Here is an 11,292-nt window from a genome sequence, read left to right on the forward strand (position 1 = left end):
CACAAGGAGAGAATTTTATATCAGACTTGCCTACAGGCAACATTTGTGTACTAGCAGTACACAAAAAGTGCCCTGGGCAGCAGAGAAATAAGCACTGTGTGGGAATTTTGCATACAGATGTGGATTCCAGTTCCCAAGGTTTGTTTCCCATAGCATCTGCCTGGGCTCCAGCCTCTGCAGTCAGCAGCTAGCTGATGCCTCTCTGTATTGATATATAAACTTTCAAGTATACATTCTCAGTGTAATTGAATTCTATATTTGCACTTCAACAAAACGTGGACCCAAAGTGCTCATAATGTGTGCTGATACAAATTTTCTTTTTAATTTGCCCCCCATAGATTTCATCAAAGGAGCGAGTGTTGCTGGTTATTCTACTAAACTAGGATTTCTCCCTGGCAGCATGGATGGAATGTCCACTAATGGTAAATGCAAATGGATCTCATTGGAGTTGAGGTTAATAAGTAATACCCCTTCTTCCTTTAGCTGAGTTTAGAACCAAATGGGAGACTGAGCTAAGGATCCTGCTGATGGAGCGCAGACTATCTTCTCAAGAAAACTTGGCTGGTTAACATAGGTGCTTCACTTCGAATTAGGATGAGTACCTAAGTCACTGGTGAGGTTTACGATGCCCATGGTTTCCCCATAACTCCACCCTGAGAGAGTTTGTTCCTATAACATTCACAGCATAGAGGAGAAGATAAGAAAGTTTGCTCTCCACAGGCAGACAGATGCCAGAGAGGGAGAGGGAGAGAGAGAGCGCGCGTGAGAGAGAGAGAGAGAGAGGAGATGGCTGTAGGAACCTCAATACTACTCCCAAACTTAACAACAAAGTCCCTTTCTCCTCCTGAGAGGTGGGGGCTGGTGAGGGACTGAGCACATTCCTGAAGTGATACCCCAGAGGAGTTCTCTCCACTCCCCAGAGGAGTGTGGGAAAATGCTCCCCTTCACCTGATGAGCAAAGGCTCATCTCACAGACCCAGTTATGGTGGAAGCAGACTGGCTCCCAAGACAGGATGAAGAACTATCATCTCATGAAGCATTTATTCCCCATGCAGGTAAAGATTTAAGAGGAAAAACAGGCTAACTATGTCACTGTCCAAACTGGCAAATATGTGGTCTTTCCCAGGCATAGGAATATGAACTAGGTCAGTGGTTCTCAGCCCTGACCACATATCAACCATAGAGAGGAGGATGAGACATGGGAAGAGATTATAAACCCTTATTTCTGGAACTCACCAGTAGTTTCTAAAAGTGGAGTCCAGGGTTCTGCACATTTTTGCATCATTTTCTCAATGACTTGCCTACAGGCAGCATTTGAAACCATTGACCTAGATGGGTTTTGGAGATTAACTTACCAGAGAATTCTCTTTATTTTTTTAAAAAAAGTGTATTTATTTATTTGAGAGAGTGGAGGTGGGAGGGGCAGAGAGAGAGTGATAGAATCCCAGGCAGGCTCCACAGTCAGTGGAGCCTGATGTAGGGCTCGAACTCACGAAGTATGAGATGTGACCTGAGCTGAAATCAAGAGTCAGATGAGCCACTAACTGAGCCATCCAAGTGTCCCCACAGAATTCTCTTTAAAATGAATACTTATAATATTCCTGATTATATTGTTGTGCCCGATTCGCGAGTCCCCAGAGACCACCAAGGAGCTGACACTGATGCAAATACAAAAGGGTCTTTATTACAAGCTTGGGCAGGGGCTCACCCGCCTACCAGTGTAGTGGCAGAAGGGTAAGCCCCGAACAATAGTGAGCAGGGTGTTTATGGGGTAAAGGGCGGGGGTGTTACAGTGCACACGTTGTGCGTATAGCATCATCACATAAGCACCAATTACAATTGTACAGCACCCATGGTAACAGCTTTGACGATTCAGTATCTGTGAGGTGTTCATTACTTTTGGTGAGACCCAATCATGACTTTTGAGGATCCTTTGAAAATGACCAGTTATGAGGTGAGTTCAAAGGGCCCACGTGGGGTTCAGGCCAGCGGTAAGAAATTGGCTAATTTGTACAGAATAACTCTCTACAGTTCCCAGCCTTGACTCAGGCCACAGGAATGTTTTTTTGACTAGCTGATCTGAGGGCAGTCCGAGGGTGGCTTTAGCCTTGAGCAATCTGAGGAACTGGGGCTATGTGCAGCGCGAGGTTGCTCTTAATGGAGGCCTTAATCTCAAAATGATGTTACTTAGGCTCTTCAATATAATATAATACTTATCTGTCCTATACATTCCTTTCTGTTAATTTTGTGATAATCACAAATTAAACATAGCTAAGCATCTCTTTGGTACCTCGGTCTACACTGGGAGAAGTGAGAGGCTGACTTTATACTGAGAACCACACATGGGCTACAATGATTTCATCAATACAGTCCACATCATGCCATCTTTCACTAAAAATGGCTACATCATTTATTAAAAAGTGCACCTTGGTTCCAGTGATCTGAGATACCCTCTTTATCTTATACTAAATTCCCATATATCCTAAGTCTATTCCTGGACTTATTATCCGAACCACTGGCTTCTGTACACAACAGTACAACACTGTTTTCACTCCAGAGGCTAGAATGGTATGTTTTAATGCCTTATGGGACTAGTCCCTATTTTGTAGTTTTTGTTTTTTCAGTATTTTCCTGGTGACTTTTACATGTTTGTTTTTCACATGAACTTTCCTACCAACTTGTGTAACTTCATTGGAAGCCTGTTGTTATTTTTATTGGCATTGCATTACATTTATACTATTATATTCACTTTGGAAAAACTGATGATAAGTCATTCTGTGCTGGAAATGGGGATGTCTTTCCATTTCTTCAAGTTACTTTTGGCTCTTTCAGTGTGTGATTTTTCTCCCTTAGAGGAGCTTGACTCAGTGCTTGGCCACCTTCTAAGTATAACATGGATTTATTTTCCTGTATCTTTTCAGGCCCCCAAAGTGTACAGAGGCCAGTCTAAACTAAGTTTGGAGGCCATTCCTTTTTTTTTTTTTTAAGTTATTTATTTATTTTGAGAGAGAGAGAGCGAGCACAAGTAGGGATGAGGTACAGAGAGGAGAAGGAGAGAGAGAGAGACAGAGAGACAGAGAGAATCCCAAGCAGGTTCCGCACTGTCAGCACTGAGCCTGACCCGGGGCTCAAACCCACAAACCATGAGATCATGACCTGGGCAGAAACCAAGAGTCGGATGCCCAACCGACTGAGCAACCCACATGCCCCTCCTTTTTTTTTTTTTTTATGTATATATACACAAGGAATCACATTACAGATTGATCATTACATTCATCTGGATAATCCATGATGTTGGGTTTCTAGGAGCCGCAAATTAGAAGAAATATGTAGATTAGAAAACTTCCCTTGGGACTATAATGTCAGATTGAATAATTTGAATTTACTGTTTTTTGTAGGTCAAAAATGGTCAAATATTGGGGTACCTGGGTGGCTTGGTTGAGTGTCCGATTCTTGGTTTTGACTCGGGTCATGATCTCACAGTTTGTGAGTTTGAGTTTGAACCCCACATTAGACTCTGCACTGACAGCATGGGGCCTGCTTAGAATTCTCTTTCTCCCTTTCTCTCTGCCTCTCTCTCTCTTGAAATAAAATCAACTTTAAAAAATATTTTTAAAAAGTGGCCAAATATCTCCAATTTCATATGGTTCAACATCAACCAATTTCATATGGTCTCTGCTTAATGGTGTGGGTGGGTCGTATATCCAAGTCCAGGCTTCCTGCAGAGTGTAGATGCCTTTGTAAGGGTGTTACTTCTCTCTATCCACAAAACTGGAGGCAGCTGATTAAAATCCTTATGCTTATGTGGACATAAGCAAATGCTTCCTTTGTTCAGCTGTCTTCCTTGGAATTTCATTTCTTACTGTGGTTTCAAAACAGGTCTTCAAATTCTTTGATAGCCTCCCCTTTGAAAGGTGGAGCTTAATCCCCTACCCCTTGTGGGTGGGTGGGCTGGACTTAATGACTTGCTTCTAATGAATAGAATGTGACAGAAATGATAGTGTGCTACTTTATAGATTAGATCATAAAATACATTGTGGTTTCTGCCCGGCTATCTCTTGAATTGCTCACTCTGGGGAAAGTCAGTTGCCATGTTGTAAGGACGTTCCAGCAGTGTCCACTCACTTAAGGAGGGGCCCTGGTGGTGAAGAACTGAGCCCTCCTGCCTACAGCCAGTGAGGAGGTGAGGCCTTCTGCCAACAGCTGTGATTGAGCCATCTTGGAAGCAGACCCTCTGGTGCCAGTTAGCCTTCAAATGACTGCAATCTTGGCCCACAGATCAGACTTAGCTGGGTGATTGATTCTGGCTTAGAGTCCCTCACGAGGTTGTAGTCAAGAGTCTTCAAGATTCCTTCTCTCACTCAAGACCTAGTTATTGATCTCCTACCCAGTGAGAGGTGCCGTGCCAGGAGTAGAGAGCTGAAAAAGGCATTTGTGTCCTCCAAGTGCTCACTGCTAATAGGAAAGTCGGTGTAATTATCAGCTATAAATATGCTAAAATGGAAAATACTTAAAAAGTGCTTCAGGTTGTATTTGAATGGAACTTTGGGAGGACAAAAGAGAGGCAGATCTGCTAACTAAGGTTTTTGAGTAGAGAGAGTGAATTAAGAAGACACCCAAGAAGGGGCGCCTGTGTGGCTCAGTCAGTTAAAAGCGTCCAACTTCAGCTCAGGTCATGATCTCCTGGTTTGTGGGTTTGAGCCCGGCATCAGGCTCTGTGCTGACAGTTCAGAGCCTGGAGCCTGCTTCCGATTCTGTGTCTCCCACTCGCTCTCTGCCCCTCACCCACTTGTGCTTTGTCTCTCAAAAATAAATAAAAATGTTTAAAGAAAAAAGAGAGAGACCCAAGAAGCCCCTACAGACACAGTGAAGGTCCCACCACACAAGAAAAGGAGGCTGACGAGGCCCCTCTTCAGAGACGAGGAGCTGCTCTGAAGCTTTTCCGCAGGACTAGGAAATCTAGACCACACAAATCTTCCTTAGCAAAAGGGACCATTCCCTTAAAAAATTAACGGTAAGAAAAAGCTGTGTAGGAAGAGGGGTGAGGAAACGATTTTTTTGAGAAGTGAAGTCTTATAAAAAGTGTGCACAGGGGCGCCTGGGTGGCTTAGTCGGTTAAGCGTCCGACTTTCGCTTAGGTCATGATCTCACGGTTCGTGGGTTCGAGCCCCGCGTCGGGCTCTGTGCTGACTGCCAGCTCGGAGCCTGAAGCCTGTTTCAGTCTGTGCCTCCCTCTCTCTCTGACCCTCCCCTGCTCGCGCTGTTTCTCTCTCTCTCTCCTAGAAATAAATAAAACATTAAAAAAAAATTAAAAAAAAAAGTGTGCACAGGTGTGCAGCGAGTTCAGGTTACCATTGATGTTAGCTCTGCTAGAGGGAACCTAGTTCTTGGTTAACAGTGCAACACTAAGGTGCTATTAATAGAACCAATCAAAGTCTCATTTCAATGCTAGTCCCCTGAGGGGGAGGGAGAGAGAGAGAGAGAGAGAGAGAGAGAGAGAGAGAGAGAGAGAGAGAGAGACAGAGAGAGAGACAGAGAGAGACAGAGAGAGACAGAGAGAGGGATAGAGGGAGGGAGAAAAATGATGTAAGACTTCAACTTTTCCCTGAACACAAAGCCAAAATGTCTTGGTTCTGGGCTCATTGAACACAACTTTATCAGGCCCAGGATGTGACTGGTTGGCACTGGGATTGAGTCTGCATCGTGGATATGGGGATTTGTTTAGAGTGCTCTCCCCCCATAATGGGCTGCTGCTTCTCTCATAGTTAATGGGTTTCTACAGTTGAAATGAAGTTTGGAAACTGACTGTATTTGGCAAAACATGGTAATTGTGCTTATTTTGTCCCGCAGAAAAAAAATCCAACAAATGATCAAAATCACAACTCATGTTGATGATAAGTGTAGACAGCGGTTCCTAATTCTGGTTTTTGTTTTTGTGGAACAGAGACAAGGAAAGTAAAAATTTGTGTTTAAGTGATGAGTCTATCTTTTTTACACCTTTATGAAAGAGCAAAAGGCGAATTCAATCCCTTAGTGGACGGACTCTATGTCGTCCAGAGTTTTCTGTGTATCTGTGGTTGTTAATCTCTTGACTCTGATTTCATAGCCTAGCATTTCCAAAGTCAAGTAATTATGACTCATCTTAAGTTGGGAACTTTTTCTCTTTTCTAAGCCAGATTGAATAAGGAACAAATTTCTCTCTTTCCCCAGAAATAATTAAGACCTCAACTGGCTGTTATCACACACCATGCCAGTGCTAACCACATTGCCTCATTCCCACCTCTTTGAGAACTAGGCTTAAGCCTGATTCACCAATCAAAGCTGCCTCTCAGCTTAAAGGCATCTGGGCCCAGGGTCCCCAGCCTTGAAGACTTCTGGGGACACAGGGTTCGTTACTTCTCACTCTCATTCCCTTTTTAATGGCCCTACTTTCTAAATGCTAAACTGTTGGTCTCCATGTCTCTCTGGAGCTCTTACCTATTCGTTCTGCCTTGCTCCTGGAACTTCTCAGAACATCTCCTAGCCCCTTTCCAGGGCCATTCTTGTGTTAGGCAAAGACAGCTCTCCCCATTTCCTAGTCCTCTCCATGCTAAACTCACCCAGGCCCTTTGACAAGGTCTCATATGCAAATGAGTCAAAACTAGCTAGTGGCAGAGTTAGCGTGTTAATATTTCTGAGTTTCAACCCTGCCTGTTTCTACTAAACTGTCCTGTAGCCCCTCTCCCAATAAACGTAGTTCATTCTTCTGTCTTGCTCTTGCAATTTAAGGAACACTTTTGCAACATTTTGTGGTTTATAAACTGTTTCCGTGAACATTAAGCTATCTGTGAGATAGGTCGTCTTATTTCTATCTTATGCTAGTGGGAGACTGGAGTCAGAAGGGCTCAGCAACTGACTGAAAGATTCTCTCAAGGTCCTCAAAGGTGGTCCCTGACCAGCAGCATCAGTGTCACTTTGTGGGGGGGGGGGCGGAGGGGGGGGAACAATGTCTGTGAGAAATGCACATTCTCAGGCCTCCTCAGACCTACTGATTCAGAAACTCAAGGGTGGGACCCAATGATTGGTCTTTTAAGGTCTCCTGGTGATTTGGATGCACACTCATGTGTGAGAACTATGGCGGGTAGGTCACCCAGGAATTTGTTAGATTAAAAAAATAATAACAAAACGCTGATATACATTTGGACTTTTCTCCAAAATCCTTCCTGACTCCTCACTTTGATTCTAGAGGAAGTTATTTTATTTATTTTTGAGAGAGAGAGAAAGAGAGGATGAGCCTGGAAAAGGGGCAGAGGGAGAGAGAGAATTCGGAGCAGGCTCCACACCCAGTGTGGAGACTGATGTGGGACTTGATCCTATAATCCTGGGATCATGACCTGGGTCAAAATCAAGAGTCGGGCACTGAACTGACTGGGCCCCTAGAGGAAGTTGTTTTTATCATAAAAGTAGAACTAATCAGGGGAGCCTGGCTGGCTCAGTAGTAAAGCATGAAGCCCTTGATATCAGGGTTATGAGTTTGAGCCCCACGTTGAGCATAGAGATTACTTAAAAATAAAATCTTAGGAGGGCAGTTGGGTAGCTCAGTCAGTTGAGCATCCAACTCTTGATTTTGGCTCAGGTCATGATCCCAGGGTTGTGGTATTGACCCCTGTGATGCGCTCTCTGCTGAGCATGAAGCCTCTTAAGATTTTCTTTCTTTCTGTCCCTCTTCCCTGCTTGCATTCTCTCTCTATAAGATAAAATAAAATAAAATAAAATAAAATAAAATAAAATAAAATAAAACTTGCCACCTGGGTGTCTCAGTCAGTTAAGTGTCTGACTCTTGATCTCAACTCAGGTCTTGATCTCAGGGTCATGAGTTCAAGCCCCATGCTGGGCTCCATTCCATGCTGGGTTTGAAACCTACTTTAAAAAAATAAGAAATAAAATCTTTTTAAAACTTAAAAAGAATTTTTTTTAACATTTATTTATTTTTGAGAGTCAGAGAGAGACAGGGCATGAGCAGGGGAGGGGCAGAGAGACACAGAATCTGAAGGAGGCTCCAGGCTCTGAGCTGCCAGCACAGAGCCCGATGCGTGGCTTGAACTATGAACTGCAAGATCATGACCTGAGCCAAAGTCACTGGTTAACCATATGAGCCACCCAGGCGCCCCAAAAATAAATCTTAAAAAAATAGAACTAGGGGCACCTGGGTGGCTCAGTTGGTTAAGCGCCTAACTTTAGCTCGGGTCATGATCTCGTGGTTTATGAGTTCAGGCCCTGCGTTGGGCTCTGTGCTGACAGCTGGGAGCCTGGAACCTGCTTCGGATTCTGTATCTCCCTTTCTCTCTGCTCCTCCCCTGCTCACAGTCTGTCTGTCTCTCTCAAAACTATATAAACATTAAAAAATTAAAAAAAAAATAGAACTAATCATGGGCCAATGGCTGTTTCTAGATTAACACATTTTGTTTTTTGTCCTTCTGTAGGTCACATTTCAGAGAAGAGGGGAAAAAAATCCTCTATATTCAATAGGGATATAAATGAGCAACTTGCTGCTGAAGATAAAGAAACACTTCAAGAAGCAGTTGGGACAGGTAATAATCTATATCGTGTAAGCTAAATAGGATTATTTAAGTACAGATAACTTCAGAATGCATCTGTTTGCTTTTCATGGTATTTTAACAGAGTAGATGTCAGCATTTTACCACCGTTGCAAAAAGATGCTGCTTTTATGTTGCTTCTACACAGCCAGGGTCATTTGTAACATGGGCATCATCTTCTGAGTCTCTGTCATTACTGCACACAGAGGCTTTCTAACAAGCAGGAGGAATGAAATCCAATTATGAACCTCGTCCCTGATCTTCAGCCTTGGATGACCTAAGCCTGGATGCATTCAGTACAGGTAGAAACTTGCCTGTCATGACAATCGCAGGTACCAAGCTCAGTACACTCCAGGAAGTTGTTGTTGTAGACTATGGGTCTAAAGTTCTCTCTTGTCTTAGCAGGAGAGTGGGATGCAGGATTAAAAAATAGGAGAGAGAGATGGCTAATGTCCGGGAAAAGAGAAGAGCTGGAATAATGCTCCTTGTCCCATGTTTATTAAGATCAGATGGCTTACAAACGTGTTCACAGTTAGTTTCTTTGTCTCTTTGTTTCTTTAAGGCAAGTAGATAAGTTGTTGAGTTTAGTAACGCACAGAGGAGGTGCTGAGGTAAGCCACCAATGAGGACTTGGCATATGAAACCAATGTTCTTGTTCCATTTGGAAGGGTGGGTTAAGATTGGCTCCTCCCATGAACTCAGTGTCATTATTGCTAATAGGAATATCCTGGTCTAGGAGTGCTGTTAAATATAGGTGGGTTAAGGAGATGAGCCCAATATGAATATTGAGCTTGGCTCGGATAAATGAGGGCAAGGAGTATAATCAGGGTTACCTGTATCAGATTTCTGTCAATGATGGAAATCATGGCCATCAGATGTGAATTAGGGGTATATGCAATATCGCTATGTTGTAAGAGGATGCCGGCCTGGTTAAACAGGCGTTTAAGGCTTCCCGATGTTATATCAGGAGCAAGTACTTGTGTTTGTGGAGTGGCTTCAGGATGAGGAGTCCATGAGGAGCCTCTTTCTGTCTTGAAGAAGGGGGGCAGTGGCTGCTCACTCAGAGTCATTCTGTGGAAGCCTTTCTTGTTCATTGGAAGAAATCTTAGGAGTCTACCCCATGCCATGGTATGGCTTCACCAACTGAGAGAGGTTCCACAGAGGTCTGGAATCTGAAAGAACATAACTATATCCTCGACCCCAGGTGAGAAGTTTAATGGGCCCAGACCATGTGAGCCCCACTTCGGGGGTTTTGTACAGCACCATAGGGTAAGAGGGCTTATCTGTTTTGAAGAATGCCGTTCAGCTGCAGTCAGTTCTTGAGAATCAAGATTTAAAAAGTTAGGAGTGATCATAGCATGGATCGAAGAGAAGTTGAGGTTATAATGTAGACGGCCATGGGTATGTTCCCCTTTTTTGTTTTTTTAACATATTTTTTAGTGTGTCATCTGCTCATTTTATAATAGCTTGGCCTTGTGGGTTACAAGGAATACCTGTAATATGTCAGGTATTCCATAAGGCACAGAAAGTCACGAAATGAAGAGGAGCCATAGGCTGGGCCATTATCCATCTTAATTGTGGGGGGGAGGCCCCAGGCTGTAATAGCATGTAGAAGATGCTGAATGACCGCTTTAGTGTTCTCTTTTGCATGAGCTGAGGCAAAGATAACACCTGAGTAAGTATCTATAGATGTATGGATATAGCTATGTTTACTAAATGCAGGGTAAACTGTAATATCAGTTTGCCAAATTTCATTAGGCCTGAGGTCCTGGGGGTTTGTTCCTGCTGGGAAGGAAACAGTAATTGGCACTCTGAGCCACAGGGAATTATTTGTTTGGCCTCATTCACAGTAAGGTTAAATTGTTTGCTTAGAGCTTGGCAGTTTTGATGGTAAAGATTATGGGAGGTTTTGGCTTCAGAAAGAGGTCAACATTCTTGAGAAACAATGTCGTCAACTGAGGCATTACTTTCAACAATGGGCCCAGGGAGAAACGTAGGGGAGCCAATGTGAATGAAACAAAACAGGGAGGTGGAGATTAGAGCTAATTGAATACTTTGGAGGAGAATAGTAAAGGCAGGGTCTGGAGAGAGGCGAAGAATATGAAAAGGGAAAATTTCCATTAAATGCACTGCATTTTGAGAATCAGAAACCTTGTTTAAAGGCCAGGAGAAAGTTCCTATCGCTAATAATATGCCTCGTACTTTTAAATGCTGATGGAGCCTCATCCAGTGTAAGAAATATGTTTCCAGTTTTCCCCAACTCTCCAAAGGTGGGAAGCCTTGTGCGTTTTCCTGAGGCATCAGTAAACACCGCAAGGGCATTCTTTTTGTTTGTTTGTTTGTTTTTTACCATTGTAACCACTTTTATGTACACAGCTTAGTGGCATTAAGTATATTCACAATGTTGTGTACGTATCATCACTATATTTCCAGAACTTTTCATCATCCCAAACAGAAACTCTGTGCCATTCCCATTCTCTGCATCTCAACCCCTAGCAATCACTGCTCTGCCTCCTGTCTCTATGAATCTGTCCATCCTGGGTACCTCATCTAAGAAGAATCCTATAGCATTTGTTCTTTTGTGACTGGTATCTTTCTTTCTTCCTTCCTTCCTTCCTTTCTTTCTTTCTTTTTTTTTTTTACAGATAGTTTATTGTCAAGTTGGTTTCCATATAACACCCAGTGCTCATCCCCACAAGTGCCCTCCTCCATGCCC

At 43.3% G+C, this 11,292-nt stretch overlaps 1 protein-coding gene across 1 annotated transcript in view; it reads left to right on the plus strand.

The window, feature by feature from the left end:
- The first annotated feature begins 342 nt into the window (after positions 1-342).
- Positions 343-11,292, plus strand: part of CUNH2orf92 (chromosome unknown C2orf92 homolog) — a 20,126-nt gene continuing 9,176 nt past the window's right edge. The window contains exons 1-2 of the mRNA XM_039232438.1: positions 343-422; positions 8,463-8,570. Of these exons, the coding sequence (XP_039088369.1) occupies positions 401-422; positions 8,463-8,570 (130 nt within the window). The 5' untranslated portion in view covers positions 343-400. The remainder of the gene's footprint in view (positions 423-8,462; positions 8,571-11,292) is intronic.

Source organism: Hyaena hyaena, unplaced genomic scaffold, assembly GCF_003009895.1.
Source record: "Hyaena hyaena isolate Hyena2069 unplaced genomic scaffold, ASM300989v1 scaffold_64, whole genome shotgun sequence".
NCBI lineage: Eukaryota > Metazoa > Chordata > Mammalia > Carnivora > Hyaenidae > Hyaena > Hyaena hyaena.